Below are 20,799 nucleotides of genomic sequence, written 5' to 3'. Positions count from 1 at the left end.
TGCCAGCATTCCTGACAAACAGAAGAAGAAAAAGAGGGGGAGGAACAAGAAGGACGATGAAGGGACACTGAGAAAATGACTGAGAACTATCAGCCCTCAACTTGGAGAGTTCTGCTCTCAAAAAGGAGTAAAGGTGACACCATGTTCAGGGTTGGCAACAAAAAGAAGGTGGGCTTAAAAAAAAAAGAGAGAAGCTATTGTTTCCTATATTGTCCTCAAGCCCCCATCATAACCTCCACAACCCCTTGCACCCCTATGCACACACATCATAAAATCCTACAGGGGATTCCTGGAATACCAACCTTTAACCTGACTAACTCCTGGTTTCTGTGTAACACAAGTGTAAACACCCACTTTCCCCCACGGTCTCAAGCACAAGTTGCTCAAAAACAGCTCATTCTTCCATTGCAGCCACATCAGTTCATGTCCCATCCTGCCTTTCTAGAAAAACTGAGGACATTCAGCGCAAGAAATGGTTAATAAACAGACACACACCTTCGAATTCACTCTTGTGTCAAGCCGTCAAGCTGCGACCTGCCATCAACCTATCCCACATCCAGTGGGGCAGAGGCCACAAATTCATCGGCTCTCCGTGAGGAAGAGCTGCAGAGTGCGAGCCGCCGTGTGTTTCTCTGCGTAAATCAGTCTGACATGCCAGACTGTCCGCTGCACACTGACCCCTGCATGCACTCTTCACAGCTACCTAACATGTTCATTCACAGCCCCGCTAACACACTCCCAGACTATACACGGTGACAAAAGGAAATAATGGCAATGATTGATGACTTTGAAGCTATTTTTGTTCGATACTCTTGCTATCGATATGAAAATATGACAAATTCTAAGAACAAAGTTGCTCAGTACAAGAAAAACCTCATTTTATCAAACTGCTAAAATAGCTATAAAAATATGTTGGGTAATTAATTAAATGAGTGAATTGGAATAAAATAAGGTGCATTTTCAGTGCAGGAACCTTTTCAGGAATGAGGATGTTTCCTCGGGGAGGGACTTCAAACGACACAACAGAAGTTTCATAATGTTTTTGTTTGCAGATGAAACATAAACCCAGTCACACAGTGCTTTTCAAATACATTGATTAAATCCAACAACATTAGGCATCAATTGTCAAATATTTGTGGAATATCAAAAACTATTTGTTGAATTAAAACTCAAAGGATTTTAATACTTTTGCAAGATGCTGGAAATGTGATCAGGAACATACCGCAACATATTCCTTACACAGCTGCAGATGCTTTAACCCACAATAACAAACAACAAAATTACAAAATGTAAACTTTCAACATTTGAATCATCTCCCCCCATTGTACACCAAACAGCCTCATTTAAAGTCACACTCTCTTTGCCCATAACCCAGAGATTTATTTAAAATTGTTTACCTGGTGGCTTCTTGTTCCAGACGGGAAACATTAGGAACATAGAACATGACTCCAAAAAACAGCTGAGGCTCGTTGCCAAACTTGTCCAGCTGTTTCTTAAGGGGTTTCTCGAGTTCTACCCAGCGCTGCGCTGGTGTCTGGGTCTTTCCTTGGAACCACAGTCCGAAGAAATGGGTCTACAAACCGAAAAGAGAAAAGAATAGAAGGTCATTAGGTGGAATAAAAGGTCATGTCTGTGAATTAACCAATCAGCCGTCTCTTGGGAGTTCACAAGAGATTACACGGGCCTTACTGGTTAAAATGTATTATCACCACACATGTTCATATTGCCTTTTTCAACACAATGAAGCTTCCCAGTATTGTGGCACTTCACAGTTATGCCAACTAACAGAAAATAAGACCAAGATTATCATTTAGGGGCCATCCCAAATGTTAATTTTAGTCTACATTTATTTTAGTCTACAATAAATGTAGTTCTGTATCTCACAATGTGAAAGACAAAAAAAAAAAAACGATTAGATACGACAAAAGGTTTTGTACTCGTCTTTGGGATTTTCACAAAACTAGCCAATTTAGTTATTTTCCGTCCTGAAACAGAGATAAAATTTTATCCGACAAAAACATTTTTTTTACTCCTACTGTCTTTAAATGTAATATAATTTTTTAAATATTTTATCCTTTTCAAGATAGGAGCAAAATATTTTTGTTCTAGGATTTAAAACCAACACTGTTGATCAAGCATTAAAAATTATAAACATTTATCTTTAGATTTTTCCATATTTAATTTTACAACTACTTTGTTTTAACTGCAACAACTCATGAGCATTAGATATTATTGTTCGTTTCGCTTATAAAACAGCAACCTGATCCGTATTGCTAATTTTAAACTTTTCTTTCAACAGTTTTAAAATAATATTTCTGTCATTCACTGAGAAGGGTTGACATTTATGGGTGTGTGCGTGCGTGTGTGTGTGTGTGTGCGTGTGTTGTCATCTGTTAGTCACTGGTACCACAGAGAGATAAACACATCTGTTTAATCTGTGTTGCTTAACCTTCCTTTAATAAAATTGCTCCAGCTGGAGGCATCAGCTGCTGCAACAGTGCTCGCATAACAAAGTCACTCCTATGTATACTGATGGTAAGAGATGAAGCGACAAACCCACACAACATCCTGAGATAAAGTGCACAAAGGAGGCAGATGGCTGCTAAAGTTGTGGTGTTACACCCCTTTATTCATAGCTTCGCTAACACCTGGCAAATACTACAACACCGTGTGAGTATGCATTTCACCACACCTCAGAGACCCACGCAAACACACACATTCATCAGTTTCCATCATGGTTCAGGCAAACACACACCCCCATAGCATGATTCTCCCACTACCGTGTGTGGCTATACAGATGGTGCATTCAGGGTGCCATGCCACATGTAGCATGTCGCTTTAACTTTCTCTACAGTTTCACCAAGGTCAGTCTGGCGTGTTCCTTGGTCTTTATAGTACAATAGTTAATTTTCTTTTCTTTTTTTTTTTTTAACCGATAGGGCTGCATGATACCAGGAGGACATGTAGTTGTGATATTGTTGCTGAATATTGCAATAATATAAATTGCTATTAATCCACAATTTTCTAAATATCTTCCGTAGTTTGCAGCATTAGCATTTCAGCCACTAAAGTTAAGCATTTAATGTTGGCGTCATAGAGTAAAATCACTATCTAACAAAAGATTACATCCAAGCAGTTTGTTGCTATAGCAACATTGTAAATGTTTGTTTTAAGATGTCGATTGTGCAGCTCTACAAGCAAACCTCTGAGTACTAAAACATCTATAGTTTTAACAAAAAAAATTACACAATGATAAACCAGTCATTGGATAGATTCACTAATCTGCACTGGATTTTATTTTGGGGATTTTAAGTAAACGGGACTGAATACAAATGAACCTTCACAAAGTCAAACTTTCCAGGTTTCTAGTCGTAAAAATGCTTAACTCCACGTGTCAAAACACATTTCAAAAGATATGAACATTTTTCCAAGAATTCGCACTTCTGACACAGTATATATGAGGAAAACATAAAACACAAGACAGAAACAATGAAGGTTTAAAACTGAGAACTACAGAGGAGGAGGAGGAGGAGAGGACCACACAAAGGCAAAGGGGAGGTTAATTGTGACGAGGTAATGAGCACCATTTCTTTCTTGTGTCCTGACAAGAGGATGGAGGTAGCCACGCTTCGTTAGAGACAAACAACAGTGACAGAAGAGGGCAAGGAGACACACACTGGGTGTCAGGAGCAAAGTGTGACAATCACACAAGCAAAGACAATAAGGCAATACTGTCTCTAACTAATGCCACATTATGTAGGACTTTAATTAAACCCCAGTAGATTGCACAGATTATATTCTGACATATAATTTTGTGTTTTTTTGCAGCAACAGAAAGTAAGGCACTAACCTCCCGCAGCTCCAGCCTCTGGGCCACTGCCTCCAAACATTCCTGTCCCGTACTCTCCACTGACAGGGTGCATTCAATCACATTGTTGTCCAGCAGCCGGATTCTTGTTACAAAGTAGTTCTTGCTCAGGACATTGTAGCGCCGTGTGCGCCGCAGCTTCAGCCCAAAGGGCATGGCTGGTCAAGGTGGGGGTCGCGGCTCAGTCAAAGGCCAAAAGTCACTCGAGGGCAAAGCGAGTGACGAAGAGGAGAGGGGAGGCTCTATGACCTGCCCGTCGCCCTCCTCACTCTTGCGCGACGCCAGCCACACCACCGGGCAGAGAGATGCACCCAGGCAAGGCGCTGGCCCATTCCCAAAGATGTCCAGAGAGGAGGAGAACAAGGAGGGTTAGGATGTGAAGGATGAGCAGATGCTGTAAAGATAGATAAAAAACAAAGTCAATAACAGCATAGCAAAAATGCCTCATATTTTACCAAACTTCTTTGAACCTTATTATGACTCTCCGAGCCTAGATAGAGGGAGCAATAGCCCTGGGCTCTTATCAGTAAATACATTTCTTATCAAAACTTCCCACATCATGTTTTCCAGTGATATTGCCTTGTCTTCATCTCATAAAGAAACAGAATCATACAAATAGAAAGAACTAGCAGAATTACTAGCAATAGCAGCGGAAGTACTCATAGTATTACGTTGATATGGCTGATATCAAAAACTGGCATTGCTCAGGATACTAACAAGCATGATGTGATGAGCATAGAGTTTGTTCACTGAATACTTAGAAATCGTTAAATGAAAAATCCCAAAACCTGGAAATTTGTGCAATGTCAGTCCTTAAAACTCTAATCAGAACCCTGCTAAGCAGTTTAGGTATTGACAGTAGCGACTTTAAACTATTTGATTTTAATTTCTAAAGTAAATATTTGAAAGACAAAGAAAGAAATGCATGAGAGAAACTTAGCAGATATTAAAATTTGACACACACACACACAAAAAAAAATCCCCTGCAAGAAGGAGATGAGCAGCAGAAAGGAAGAGAGAGGAGGAGGAGTGAATGTGTTGCTTCTTGTCCCGCGTTCTGGCAATGCTCTCCTCCTAATAGTCAGCTTGGATCCCAGCCCAGATTCCTTTCTGCCCCGACAAAGGAAAACAGAGCACACCTGACACGAGCATACACCACAAGGAGGAGCAGAGTGTTTGTGTGTGCTGTGGCTCAGTGAGCAGGAAGGAATAAAAAATAAAATAATATAAAATAATTAATGTACCACAGCGGCAGCTTGAATGAAAGCTGTCAAGAACCTAAAAACATCCGTGTTGATTGCTTCAATGTGAGCCACACTTTGCTTCATGCTTGCCTGTTGCAACAGCAGTAACTCTTCAGGAAGCCACAGCACAGCACATTCCTGACCTCTGAATCCAACTGCAGGTTACGCACAGCAAGTTATCATCTTATTTGTACACTTTTGGGAGGCGTTCATCTGCACACACGGCGAGAAAGCCACCAATGGGTTATATTTGGTGGCTAAGCCAGCGAAGCTTTGAGATATGTGGCTATTGTGACCCCAGTGGTCACCTTCACCCCCATCCGGCTCTGGCTTAAGGGAAAGTGACATCATTACAGTAAAACCTTCCCACATCGTCTCAAAAAAGGTTCCCAAGAACACAAATCTGCAGAATCACTGTCAACAATTATACAGGCGTAGATAAACATACAGAGACATACTTTCACTGCAGTGTACAAACGTAGACATGCATGAACAGGGCACACCACAAACACATACAAATGATCTCTCACACACACACCAAGTTCCTCGGAGGTTAGCCGAAAGACTAGACAGCACTTGGTGCTACCCTAAGCCAGTAATCAGCGGAGCGGTTTGGGTGTGTGTGGTGGGGTAATGCAGACGGAGGGACGGACCATAGGTTGGGATCGAACCAACTCCTTCATGCAAAAAAAATAAATAAATAAAGAGAAAAAATGTTGCTGCAAAATCCCTGCCTTCGTGTTTATTTCCAAAAACAGCCCCATACGCTTAGAAATTTGCACGTTGTAATTTTGTGGTGTGGCAAAACCAAGGGAGAAAACTGAGTGAACAGGGTTTGCTTGTATTTTTAAGGGGGAGTGAGCTTTGTCTAAATATACGTGAAACCAGTTTTTTTTTCTTCTCTTTGTCCCCTCCAAAGTGATACAACAAAGGGCAAACCGCTTCTTTTTTCTCTGTGTGCTTAAACCGCTAAGACCATCCACAATTATACAGGATCTTTTCTTTTATAACAGTTTACAGATGCATTGTGGGAAGTTTTTGACCTTCATCATTACGGATAATTCAAAGTGGTCAATGAAAGTCAGTTTTCCATGGAAAGTTCTATATTTTCACTGAATTAATTAAAACTGAAGCTGGACCATTGTTCCCATAGCAACATAGAAATTGTGTTGTATTTCCTGTCAACAGATCGATATTGTATTTTTGTGTTTTTATGAGGTTAACCACTTTGAAATGCCCTGTTGCTGAAATGTGCTATACAAATAAAATTTGATGAACCTTCAATTTGATTAATTGATTTCCTATTGGTAATGCACCATATTCTGGAGGAGACAGTCTGGCAGGTGTGCAGCATTAGTAAATGGGGGTTAGAATTAATGTGTCAGCAGCTGACAAAAGAAGTTATAAAATGAGCTAATAAACAATGTTGATACAGGTTTCTGCCCTCAGGGATAAAAGTTTTGCCGCTAACAACCTTTGTAGAAAATCAGGTGTTTTGTTTCTTTTTCCCCCCCAACAGCCACCTGATGATATCACAAACCCAAACTTGCAAAGATAGGCACTACAACCAACCAGGTGGCATTACGCAATCAAAACAAATTGTGCATAAAGTGTAATAGCATGCCTGTAGGCAAGACTAAATTACTAACCTTAAATATGATTGATTGGAAAAGGTTCCAGCAGCTATTACCGAAAAGCGTTTGATTTAAAACAAAACAAAAAAACAAAGCAATTTATTATACACTCCCGCATCTGCTCAGAACCAGAGCTGCTGATTTGTCTCTGCTGTTGGTGCAGTGCAGCCCCATTCAGTCCCACACAATAGTGGGAACAAAACAGCACTTTGTCACCTACCTACCGCCAAATCCATTAGACGAAGGCCACAGAGAGCCGAGGAGGCAAGTGTAGCGTGCGTAACTCAATCAATCTGATCTCTGTCGCTCTGCTATGTCTCAAATACCAATACCGTCTCATCCCGCCCTCCGCTCCCCCTTCACCCCCGGTCACACATGAGCGCTGTAGCAAAACAAATGGCCAGAGTGCTTCACAGCTCATAACTACGCTTCCTCTGGCGCACTCTTTTTACAGTTTGAACCCAAACTAGACCTGGATCGAATGTCAGGACTGCATATCAGGCAGTATTTAGAGGATGTGGCTTAAGAAGGTTCGGGTCGGCTATGCAAATTGAGATTTTTTCCTCAAAAATCGAACACTTAAGAGACGGGAGCCAAAAAAAGCTCTGATTTCCTGACATCTCAGGTAATTAGACTTTAAATTTATCTCAGATTTAAACTTTAACACCAGTTTTTTGTGTCAGTTTTGGAACAAGACGTCCCTCCGAACGAAGGTGAAACAATAGAATAACCTTTGCAGGCAGATTTAGTTGATGTTCTCGAACCGTTGCAAAAACATTGTTAAAGCCTAGGTTATGTAATTTTAAGAATGCATTATAATAGTGTGCTCTGCCTAAACAATTTGTCAGTGCGGTTGCTGTTATCTAGTGAAGAAGACCTTTTTTTCAGCATCAATGCGGTGCTGATGCTGGAGATTAAATCAGAGGAGGCACAGAAGGTGTAGCAAAACATTTGGAAGGAAGCTATATTTTCTACAAAATATCAAACATGATTTTGGTTCATTCAGGCTGCAAAATATTGGCAAGACCAAGGCATTCAGCAGATAACAGGAAGGATAAACAGAGTACAGCAAAGGTGCTCTTTTATCTGTTCAAGCATTCAACCTCTGCAAGTCGTGGAACATGTCAGAGCTTTTTACTAACCTTGGCTTTCCTAATATAACACGTTAGCTCCATAATCATTTTCTCCTTGTTTCAGTGCAGTAAAGACCCATTCTACAGCAATTGCTCCTACATCCACCGTTTGATTTGATCTCTTCACCCAATATTAAAAAAAAAAAAAAAAAAAAAAAAAAAAACATTTACGGCCGCTTACAGCAACAAGGCAAGAAAAAACATGTTTAATGATATTATTTTAGCTTATTTTATTGTAGTCCTTAAAGAAAAAACGCGAATAAACCAAAATGAGTAACAGCAAGTGTAAGCGTGAAAGCTTTGGAGATGCATGCGAGTGTGTGCACACAGTTATAAAGATAGAAGTATGCACTCTACCACGTGTTGTCCACAGACACATATATCCCTACTGTCTGGCACACGCAAGCATGAGCAGCTGCAAACAGATGGTGGAGCCAGGCGACCAGACAGTGTGCTTCTAACAAGCGCATCTGCTTTCTCACTTTGCAGCCCTTTTTCTTCCCCCCCTCTGCAGCTCCGACTTTGGGACAAAGGCACACACACACACAGAACATTCTCTCCGCTACGTGAGAACGCAGGGACAGTGACGAACACACAGAGTACAGCGTTCACACAGAGGTGACGTCCAGACAGTTGGGGGGAGTCAGAGCCATGTCGGCAGCTTTATGCAAGATGCACTCGCAGACCAGATTCCCACCGATACAAGTTCATTTCACAGTCTTATCCTTAAAATATAAGTTTGTTCAGAAAAAAAAAAAAGAAACTCCACCACACACAACTTCAATCAAATCCTGTTTTGAAACTGTTTTTACTGAGGTTAACTGTAAGATGATACTCTGTACCATCCACAAATTCATGCTAAGTGTCCTGAAATCTCTACTGAGAGACTTGAACTCAGTGAATATATGTATTGGAAATGAAAGTTACTATTTCAATTATCTAGATTTATGTTTACTGTGCATTCTCATTCTCACTAAGCTAGCTATCCACAGCCCCTCTTACTGAATAATCCATCAAGAAGAACTTAAAGGCCTTAGGATTCTTTTTTTTTCTTCATGGAACAAAAAAGAAGAAATATTTTTTTTCCTAATTTCTTCAAGGGCAATCAGCAACAACCACAACAAATTAATGTTTCTGGTTCAGCAGCACTTGCAGTTTCTCACAAATGGACGATATTTTTTGTTTTTTACGTTCACCTATAGCGGGCCTCTTGCATTTTTGGGTTTGCAAAGCTAACCATTGCTGCATTCCAGTTGTCTAAGAAGTCTCTGCAATGAGGATGTCATCACACCTGACGTTAGAAAAACTAAGGGAATTTGCTAATTGCTTTGTTGCAAATGACTACCAGCAATACAAGCCCAAGCCCATAAATCATCTCTCTCCATTGTATTTGTAGACTTAAGGAATGCTCATAAATAAAGATTGAACAGTACTATATGTGACACTGGTTTGACAAACCATAAGAAAAGCAAATAAACAGGGTGTTCCTGCAACATATACTGTATATATATATATTCCATACCTACTATAAACAACAACCAATACTGTGAGAGATAAGGAGAGAACAATGTTATGATGAGGTTATATCTAAAGCTTACATCATGCCTGAAAAACAGGAGACATATTACACGTTTGCTTGTAGGCACATCTGGGATTGAACTACAACAAGCTGGCTGTTGTAGAGTAGTTCAGAGCAGGTCCGGCTGAAAATTGCACATCCAGCAATATTAATGACTGTTGCTAATTTATTCTCATAGAAAATACGCTCAACTCCCATACTTTTTCCAAAATGTTATTCTAGTCAACTACTTCCTGGAAGGCTATGTAAGTGACTCGTATTTGCACAACAAACATGACAAACTGCTCCTTAGAACAAAAGGTACAAATAACTCATGAACGTCATAAGAGCATACAAGGTAACACTGCGAAAAAAGAAATTTGGAAGCGTTTTTTTTGGGGGGGGGGTTTTAACATAGCACCAGTTATTAATAAATAAGCCCTTAGTTATTCATACGACTCAAAGATTTAAATTCAAAATTCCTGTCAACAACCGAGCAGATTGTTTCTGATAGGAAATGAGAAAGGCATCTCTAAAAAGAAAATAAAACGGTGCAAAGAATTATAAATTAAAAGAAATACCTGTTTTCATTTACATTTTCAAAAAATAATGCTTTCACAAAAATTACTTTGGCTCTTTTAAGTAATCTGGGAAAATAATTTATTGACATTACAGCAATCAAACTCTTCTTATGAATTCTGACTAGCTATTTGAATGTTTTCACTGGCATTTGATGATTTTATTTTGAAAGGTATCCTTACCATCAAGTTACTGCTTACCTCCTTATTAAGAAAGCATGCAATATGAGAGATTGTCAGGATAACCAAATTACTGTATAATTAAACACACAATTAAAATGAATTCATTTCTTCCTCCTTGTCTTTCTGACACTCCGACAATCTGCTGCTTTGTTGTAAATAAACTCATTAGTGGTGTTGTCCACTTTATCACCTATTTACCTTCTGAAACCTTTGAGTCTGAACTAAACAAGTGTCACCTGAATGCATGGTAATTAAAGACTGAGCTAATACATATTGCAATCTAAGCAATTGTGCATTGCATAAAGGAATATTGCAATAATACTAAACTTGTAATATTTTGTTTAGACTCCTCCCTAGACTCTCCATCTCACTCAAGTTAGAACTCTGGTTGGACTACTACAAAGCCGTAATATATGCTACAGTCAGAAGAAACATGCTGGTCAAATATGCTTTATAGTTTAAAAAATGTTTGGTTGCAAACATAAAGAAATGTTGTGAATATTTTAAAGCCTTTCCACAACATAGATTCTCTTTTAGCCTATAACTTTTAAGACATAGTAGCAATTCGTCCATATTTATACCATTCAGAGGTTAAAATATAATATTCCTTTCCCATAGAAATCAACACAGAAACGTCAATCATATTGTGCTCTTTGAAGGTCAATTACTTCCACTTACTTTGAACTAGAACAACATTCAAACTTTGTTCTGGTCATGAGATATTTGTCTATTATTCAACATTTCTGAATTTGAATATCTCTAATGTTTTTTTTATTTGTTTTTATAAAATTACAGTTTTAGTTTAATAAAGGCTTTGGTCAGAAACTGCTTTTGAACTCTTTTTTTTTTTTTTTTTTTTTTACAATTCTGTCAGTTTTAACTCTATGCCAAAGTTAAAAAAAAATAAATAAAAAAACTTGCAATTTAATTTCAACAGAAATTCAAATGGAGTCATATAAGTATATATTCAAACTCTATACGTGACTAATTGAATTCATATTCCAACCACAAGATGCATGGCAGTGATAAAATTGTACACACAATTTTGTCAGGGAATCGAACAAGTAATGGTAAGAGCTTTCGACAGGCACAGGGAGAGTAGAACCAGGATAAATGCCAGAAACTGATTTTCCAAACTAGGATTGTACAATCACAATAAGGGCAAGAGATGCAACAAGAGTGGGTGGCGTGTAAATGTAAAGCATCAGTGATTCCCAGCACCTTGGTGAGAAAAGAAAAAGCATTTCGATAAGCTGGAAGCAGAAAGGATGTAACAGTGCCCTTATCGTGTTGGTGCAGTTGGTGAGGAGAGCAGAAAGTAAACATGGAGCGTCACACAGATAGGAGCAGAAACCTTGGACCATCAGCATGGCAGTCATCAGACCCGCCGCTGCCAAACCACGGTGCTCTTCACATTTTCCATCCCCACCACCCCATCCCCCTCCTAGGAACCGCACTCACCCGACTTTACTCCCAACACACAGCAAGTTCTTACAGCCGAGTTCTCAGGCACCAGCTCTGATTTTAAAGGTTTGTGAAGGCAGCAGTTTTGCTACCGTCTACATCCGGCTGCACTATGCTGACTACAAAGACCAGAAAAAGTCACACTCTTTCCTAAACCTAAACAGGAGATCAAATGGAAAAATATCTCTTGCTTGATGCTTGAACGCCCATAAAATACTACGTGTTGACCCCGTCCTGGTAGTGAGTGGAGGTCTGATCTGCGGAGGGAGTCGGGCCCAGCAGCTGTGACTGACAACTCGCACGAAACACCTGGTGGAGTGTGGGAGATTTGGGCAGGTCGCTGCACGCTCTCAGTCATGTTGTTGTTCGCCAGGCTGCACGACGGCACACAACTTACAGAGCGGCAACAGAAGTATCCCGGTGTAACACACCACTCCAAGCATCTAATTAAAATCAGCTTGCATTCTGCCACCTTGCATTATTACACAGATGGCCAGTCAGAAGTTTACACACATGGCACTGATCATTTGAGGCTTTAAAATTATGCAAATACAATATTTTTTAAATTGACATTAATAATTAGACATCCTCAAAAGATAATAAAAAAGAACAACAAAATGCAGTCTTTATATGTCCTAGGCATAATTTTTTGATGCAGGAGAAGCACCACCCAGCTTCACCCAAGGTTGAAGTTGAAGCTATTCCATAAGCTTGATGTTAGCCAGCTTTATTTATACAAAAAATAAAATCTGTCCTGTTGTGTGTTTGGAATTGCTGTCCCATTGGAACACTCAACTGTGTCCAAATTTCAAATCCAACCCAACATGTCATCGCAAGTAAAACAAAATAGGTCAACATGTTTTAGAACAACCAAGGAGCCACCAAGCCTATCTACACCAGGAAGATGGTGGGACACCATCGCCATTGTCCAGATTGAAATAATTCAGCATCAAAGTGAGCTTCAGCTGTGTTGACCAAGAAGGAAGGCCCTTTTTCCAAATGGGAAACCTTCAAGCATGAGTCAAACATGAAGGTGTACCACATACACAAGCTAAATCCCTTGCAGAAAACAGTTCTATGGTCAGACAAGCCACGTTGACGAGAAAAATGTTTGTAAGACAGAGTCAAAAGTATACTGGACTAACTCTAAAGCGTGGTGGTAGTATTAAACTGAATTTTTAATTTACTGCCAGCAGTACCCACAAAGCTGATGGAAAACCAAAGGAGGACAACCCCAAAGTGCTTCACCTTCAGTATAGATCAGATAAACACAATGATCACACACAGTTGGAATGAATAAAGCAAGCTAATATTTTTAACTCTGTTGAAAAATCACACAGACAAATTCAAATTAACATACATTCCCAACTGATCCTCATTATCAACAAATGAGCCACGTTTACTTTATTATTCAAATTGGTTAACATATTTTCCTATTTGATTGATTGCATTGACTTGCTGAAGGACATCAGAATATTAGTGGTGTGTGTATAAATTTTATTATACACCTTGTGCACCAATATTTTTGTTCCCCAAGAAACCTGGTTTATGATTTGGTTGTAATAAAAACAAAGACTTATTAACCAGTTTAAACTCTATTTATAAACTACATAAAAAGTCACTTATGTTCAGATTTAAGTTAACCCTCTATGGCATGACTTTTTATTTTTGTGGGGAAGAAATATTTTCCTGCATTCTTTGGGAGCTTGGTGGTCCCTAATTACATGTCAATCATAAAATCGGACTCTGACACCTCCTGGAACCAGATTTGGGTTTGTTGCCTCAGGGTAACATTGGTCTAGAACACCAAGATTGTCTACACTGATTATGAGAAATGAAATACAAATCAAACAAAAACTATATTCATAAAAGAACTATTTTTTGGACAAAAATATGTCAAAAATCATGCCCCCCAAAAAATAAAATAAAGGAGCAATGTGAGGTACAGCTATGTGGTTTGTTGCCTGAGGGCAACGCCATGCCAGAGGGTTAAAATAATTGTGAGGTCTTATGTAACAGTTTATGCATTGAGTCACTTGCTGCCTGTTCTTTTGTAACAGGCTGGATTTGATGGATTTTTTTGTAATTCAAATATTTCCTCAAAGATGACTGAAAAAGATACAATGCTGTGTAGCAAAGGTGTAAAAAAAGTAAACTAGGTCAATAATTGTGTATGAAACTCTGATCATTTGTCTTTTAGCCGGAGACTTTTCACGGAATTCACATTTTCTTCATAAAAATCAGATATTACATGTATATTTTTCATTTTTTTTGGCTCGCATTTGAAAAGTGTAAAAATAACAACAATGACCAGAGCAGCCTATTTTCATTTTTTCCCGCTCTCTTTTCCTGTGGTGGGCTACAGCGTGCAGCACTTGACCAAAATTACAGGTGTGTTTTCCCCTATATAGTAATCAAATGGCCTTTAGACTCAAATGACCACTGGCAGTGCAAACAATAGCCACTTTTCTCTCTGAATGCAAGCACACATTATGTGGTAAACACCTATTATAGTCTTACCAGGCTGACCTTCAACAAAAACATGCCTCTGGGACTCCACAAATATCTGTAAGTTTCCTTTCTTACAACCTGACCAAAATACCTCTAAAACAGGAAGCATGGGTGAAGGCTACAGCTCTAATAAGTCCTGGTGCTTTAAATTCCCCACCAGGGTGTACTCCCAAGTCACTTGCACCATGTAATTTACACAGCAGGCCTCTGAGCTTTTAAAGATAGCCAGATGTGTATGTGTGTGTGTGTGTGTGTGTGTGTGTGTGTGTGTGCGTGTGTGTGTGTGTGTGTGTGTGTGCGCGCGCGTGTAGCCGACGCCTGCAGCAACTATGTTCTCCGTTACAGAGCTCTCTGCTGCTCGCAGTCCACAATGTTGCGTGTCCAAACACATCCTTCTTCACTCAAAACTGCTTGCACAGTGTGAGGGTGTTTGCATCAGATAGGGCAAACCCCAGACAAGCTCACGTGAACGGTTCCACGCATTGCTGATCGCATGCGTGGACTGAAAGAATAAATCCAAGTGTTAAGACATTTTGTCAGGATCCACACTAAATCCCGACAAATTCAACAGCGTATTCAATTGACAAGTTCAAGTTCTCCCCAAACGCAATGATCATATTTCTCACTCGAGCCGACCTGATTACAAAAACATCTGATTTCTACAGTCAAATTAAACATAAACTTAGTTTACTTTGAAAGTTCGGAGTTTTAATGCAGTACTTTTACGCGGAGATCTGACGCGAAAGGGGAGTGGAGAGGTTGTTTTTTTTTAGCATAAAAATATTTCAGATGTGCTCCGAGCCAAAGCCATTTGGCCTACATGATGTAGGCAAGTCTGAGTTTTCCCAAACTATTGCTTTAACTTTTTAAGAGCAGAGAAGCAGTTTTCCAAGTAAAAAATAAACAAAAACTCACCTTTTATCCTGCGCTACATCCTGTTTTTTACTTCCAGTGGAAGAAATTTCTCTTCGCTGCAGATAATCCGCATACAGTCAACCGGAGCGACTTCAGTCCTGAAAACCTGAAAGTCTTTTCATCGTTTCATATGAACGCAATATTAGGAACAAAAAGCATGTCGGAGAAGCACTAGTGAGTCCCGAAACTGCTGCAACCCGTTTGTTGATGAGTATTTCAAACTGATTGTTGCCGAGAATGACGGAAAAGTTTGAAATCATCTGCAAAACTTCTCCCACTTGCGTAAAAACGACGTGGTCTCACGTAGTCTCTCGGTGGGATTCTCTGTATGTTTATAGTACTGGCCTCTCTGTTCCAATGGAGGCTTTCAGACAGGCGGAGAGAGAGAGCACACGTTGCGTTCATCTGCTGAAGAAAAAAATCGGAATTATAATACTTACACACTATAGACGTGAAAATCAGTGTCAGCGTATTTGATAATGCCATTCTGTATAAAAGTAGATAGATAGATAGATAGATAGATAGATAGATAGATAGATAGATAGATAGATAGATAGATAGATAGATAGATAGATAGATAGATAGATAGATAGATAGATAGATAGATAGATAGATAGATAGATAGATAGATAGATAGATAGATAGATAGATAGATAGATAGATAGATAGATAGATAGATAGATAGATAGATAGACTCAACCCACAAAATAAATTAAAAATGAAAATAAAACTCCATTTAAAAATCATTAATTGATTTCTTGTACCTTTTACGTTTTCCTCTTTTAAATCACCACAGAATGTATCGCTGTGTGAAAAATCCCACAGGGGAAGCTCGGTTCTCGTGTCCTAGTCGTTGTCCGTGAACGCATCCGTGAGTCCAGACGCCACTGGAGCCCCGTCCTCTCTGCTGTGACATCAGACAGGAGGAATCCGAGGAATGCCGGGCTCCTGGGAGAAGTCCTACTCGTTTAATGGTTTTCCAGGGGCCACGGAGGAGACTAAACGCGGAACAAAGGAGACCCCTCACATGTCCATGTCCCTTCTGTCTGTCTTTAGGCGGGCAAATGAGTCACACCGTCAATGGGGCGACTTATCTGCATATAGCCTACATTTTTAGCATGTAGGCCTACTTTTATGCAAATGTGCAACAAAAAGGTGCTTTATCTTTATATTAAACCAAATAAATAGAATACTTTATACACTAACTAAAGGAGCATTATATTCTAGTTTGCTTACCATTCTAGAGCACTGTAATTTAATTTCTTTATCATTCAAAAAATGTACATGTAAGTCAATGGGTCCATGAGGACACTAGTCTCATTATGACAATTAAGGGGTTAAGTTTAGTCAATGAATTGTCTAATAATTGGAAATTTACTCGCTTTGTATCTCACTGTTATTGACAAATCTATGAGCACAAGAATATTTCACTGAGGTACAGGAGCGAAAGAAACGGGTATTTACTATCAAGAAGAGAGTGAAAAATGTGTTAATTAAAGTGAGAAATTTCTATTCAGAAGCAGTGTGAGGCTCATTTGTCAGAGATAGCTGACAAATGAGCTATCTCTCACACATCTTTTTTTTCTTTCTGTATTCTGATTGATTTTATGTATGACCAAAAGTCATAGATATATATATGAATATATATATCTATATATATATATATATATATGATAATGAACAGCTTCATTCTGACATTCTGAGGAGGCAGAAGAAGCCCACAGCTGTCGGATTTGTGAATAAATTGCAACCTCTTGTGGCTCTCCTGGAAGTCGCAGCAGCAAAATCCCAGTGACAATCGTGTTCCTTTGCCGCATTCGTTTTCAGAATGTATTTATACATTTTATGGCTTAATTGGGGCATTTTATCATCTATTTGTATATGTGAACAGCATTGCACATGGTTTGAAAAGAAAATGTGAAACAGTTAGCATTTTACATTGCCTTTAATGACATTCAAAGGCAGGTCCATCAATTTATCAGAGGCAGCTTTGAGCCTGATTAAGACTTACAATCCACACAATTGCTGAAACATAAAAAGTATGAATTTAAAAGACAGAATGAAAAATGAAAAACACCAACACAGGATAACAAAACATTATTTCTTTATGTAATTACAGTTTCGGTTTGAAGAATAAAATCAAAATCTCTGTGAAAAAGTAATTTTATTACTTTTTGTCTCATTCTCACTTTCTGCAACTTCATTGTTGAAAACCTAGCATTATCTTTAATAATAATAACAATATGTCATTATTGTTTTTTTTTCTCAGCATTTCATCTTGTATTGCTTGGTTCGTTCACAAGTGTCTAAACAAGTGTCTTGGTTTATAAGGAGATGTTGGATAACAAATTGCTTTTTCAATGAGGTGTTGAACTTGCCATCTCTCTTTTTAAATGAAAAGCAGCCTGATGAGAGATGAGAGCAGAAGATGAAAAGAAACTGCATCATATCAACAAGAATCATGACAGAAGTAATGGGGAATAAAATCGAAGGAAGTGACCAAACGCAGAGGCACAAAATATATAAATACTACAGGGAATAATGGGAAACAAACATGGCAAACGATTGAAAAAGGACAAAAACCAAAACCAAAGTGAAACATAAAGTCTACAGAATCATGGCCTTATGAAGTTTTTGGGATTAAAGATGTTTTAAGATAACATATTTCCTCTTTGCTTTAGATTTACAACAGATCTCCTGTATTAATTCAGCCTAGTTTGTTTGTGTGTGAGCTTGCAGGGGAAGACATCACTGCTGAATAAGAGGTTTGCTTTTAAGCTTAGAATCTAAGTGAAACCATCTGGAGAGATATGTTCAGCCAGAACTCCCTTTTCTAAGCCCTAATGCTTCTTTTTCGGGTTTATCTGCCATGGCCTTACGTAAATGTATTATATCAGAACCTCAAGCACCTGCCCCCCCCCCCCCCCCCCCCTCCCCCCCCCCCTTCATAGACTGTGAAGTTTCCACGTCAGAGAAACATTTCACACCTATTGGGTAATAAACTTCACTCACTTCCTGAAGGAAATGTAATTAGACGTCAGGGAGACGCATAATCATGCCTCGCAGACAAGCATCAGTATTAGCAAGCAACAACAATCCATGATCTGATTTAAATGGCCTGAGGGTTTGAGACACTGATCAGACCATGTGTTCACAATTTAACTACAACATTGTTACCTGAGCTCTATCCAGCAATTTCCTGTAAGCTCTCCAGTTTGCTTACTTTAATAATAGGCTGCTTCATCTGACCCAAAACACTTTGGGTCAGATGAAATCTGACCAATTAGATCAAGATTTATAATGGTTTACAAATATTTTTTTCACATTTGTCCATTGGTGGCAGTAGGCTGTATGTCAGATATGATGAAACTTCTCAAAAGCAGCTAAGCCTTTTTGTGACGCGTTTGCATAACTCTTTCTATTTCAAAAATACCTTCTGCATTTATATAGAACAGTGACTCAAATTTACAAGCAGGTGCTGTGAATAGCAAACAAAACCCAAGGTCCCTTCACCCTGTCCATTTTCAGGCCACAAAATTGAATAAATGAAAAATGAAACTGATCATCGGTTTAATTTTATTTTTACCATCAATGCCTGAGGCAAGTTTGAACAAATATTTGAGGAGTCATGCTTTTCTCCTCATGCAGAAAGTTATTCTTGTTGTTCATGATTAAGGCAAAAGAAGGATTCATTTCAGCTTTGGAAAGGGGAAATCATGAACACTTGACTTTCATATTCAGACTAACTTTGAAGTTAAATTAATCTAAACTGTTTCCTTGTTATCCCATCTTTAATTTTCTCATGTCTGCACATTTTTCATCTGTCTTCAGTAGTCATATTTACCGATAAGGGTTTGTTGATGTCTCACCAAAGAAGATTTATTTCTGAATGTCTGATATTGTAATCATGGGAGCGACTGCCAATGCTAACTAAAACAGTTTGCAGTCTTCAAGCAACTCTGCCTCCTCCCCATGTGCTTCCCTCCTCCTCCTCCTCCCCTGCTGAGCGTGTGGGGTGTTTGTCAGGCCTGACAAACAGCACTAAGCTGAATTCTTTGCACATCTGTGGTTTGTCATTACAATCAAGCAGCAGATATCTCTAAGCCTCCTCCATTGTTTCCAGTCCACTCAATATTGTCGTGTCTGGCAGAAACTTGTTGTAAACGTATAATGAAAGGTTCATTTTTCGTCTTGTTCTTACAAATGTCCCGTTTCTACTTTAGGACTCACTTTCCTGCAAATCACAAGTACAACACCAAAGGCTACAACATGTTTCATAATTATTTCTACCACTACCACTATCTGAAGCGCAGATTTTGCCACATATATTTTTAGCTTATTTAAGGAAATTTATTATCCATTTATTGCTGTTGATTTTTGATCATATTTCTTGTTTAAATGCCTACTTGTTTTTTTACAGATGTAGAGCTAAAACTCTGCTGAAGGGAACTTTCTCAGTTTAAGAAAATGTAATCTGACTGTAGACAACATCTACAGTATTTGGTTTTGTATTGATTATTGTAATTCACTTAACAATGCCGACTATGACTGTCTTCTTTAGAGTGCTTCTCCAAGGCCTCTGACTAAGTCTGCTGAGTTTTTCATTGAGGCACAATGAAAAACTGCAATAACCATTGCAGTTGCACTGCGTTCACATTAAATCCAAAGACAATTTTTAGATCTTAACTTTGGTGACAGAGTCTTAATGAACAAACTACTGAACATAGCTGCACTTAAAGTGTTTCAAACCCCACTGAGAGGGGGGTTTATTGGAAACGTTAAAAATTTGTTCAGGTATTAGCAATGAGCAACCCACATAAGAATTGTTTTAATAGTTAAATTAAACTAATATTAAAAGGGTTGTATTCAAATACAATGCTCTCTGCAATTAATGCTGAAATCTCAATATCATTTAACTCCCTGAAAAGAAGTATGCAAGAAAAAGAACACATCTGCGAATCAGGTTTGGTCTCAGACACGCATAACTCAACCAAAAATATTATTGTCTTGCACTAACAGGTAAAATGATATAAATAGATAGTACAAGGCCTGAACTTTTCCCTACAGTTGGAAGAGTAGCTCACAAGTTTAAAACCAAAGAAAGAGAGACTAAAGACGTTCAGAAAGAGGAAGTTGTCAGTGGCCGCCACCATATTTTCGAGGAGGCTGGTGGTCAAAAACCTCTGACTGACTGCAAAAGAGCAGACTCGGTGGCAGCAGCCACTGAGGTTTCATTTTCCACAGAGAAGCATAAAATAAAAATACTGGAAAGCTCCAAGCCTGAACGTCGCAAGCAAAACAAGAGAAGTCGGCTCCAATGTACTCTATAAATGAGGAAGAGGAAAACATTTCAGGCCTATGAAAAAGGGGTATGTCTGGAGGTACAAGAATGAAGCATTCACTGACAAGAAGAGGGAAGCAAGTGGGTGTTTTAGTGATGCTCTGGGATTGCATCATTTCCTATGACACTGAAAACATGCAGCATCTGGACGACAAACTGGATGTAATCAGGGCAATGATCCCAAATACAACTCACAGTCCACCAAAGCTTGGCGTCAGAAAAAGCCCTGGAAGATTTGAGTAGCCATCATTGTTGCCTGATTTGAATTCTTTAAAAAAATTATTTAAAAAAACTCTGAGAAAACCCAAACCTAAGACTGCTGATGAAGTGGAGTCCTTTCCCCAATCCTCAGTAGTTGTGTCTGACCATA

General features: G+C 38.9%; 1 protein-coding gene across 1 annotated transcript in view; it reads right to left on the bottom strand.

Annotated features, from left to right (window-relative positions):
* ptpn14 (protein tyrosine phosphatase, non-receptor type 14) overlaps positions 1-15,432 on the bottom strand; it is a 37,961-nt gene extending 22,529 nt beyond the window's left edge. Inside the window, exons 1-3 of the mRNA XM_023347757.1 lie at positions 15,089-15,432; positions 3,851-4,262; positions 1,398-1,573 (exon numbers count right to left, since the gene is read on the bottom strand). Coding sequence (XP_023203525.1) covers positions 1,398-1,573; positions 3,851-4,024 — 350 coding nt within the window. The 5' untranslated portion in view covers positions 4,025-4,262; positions 15,089-15,432. The remainder of the gene's footprint in view (positions 1-1,397; positions 1,574-3,850; positions 4,263-15,088) is intronic.
* Positions 15,433-20,799: the final 5,367 nt, after the last annotated feature.

The sequence above is a fragment of the Xiphophorus maculatus genome, chromosome 15 (assembly GCF_002775205.1).
Source record: "Xiphophorus maculatus strain JP 163 A chromosome 15, X_maculatus-5.0-male, whole genome shotgun sequence".
NCBI classification, from domain to species: domain Eukaryota; kingdom Metazoa; phylum Chordata; class Actinopteri; order Cyprinodontiformes; family Poeciliidae; genus Xiphophorus; species Xiphophorus maculatus.
The sequence above is the reverse complement of the archived record's forward strand: the minus strand, read 5'-3'. Positions and strand labels throughout refer to the sequence as shown.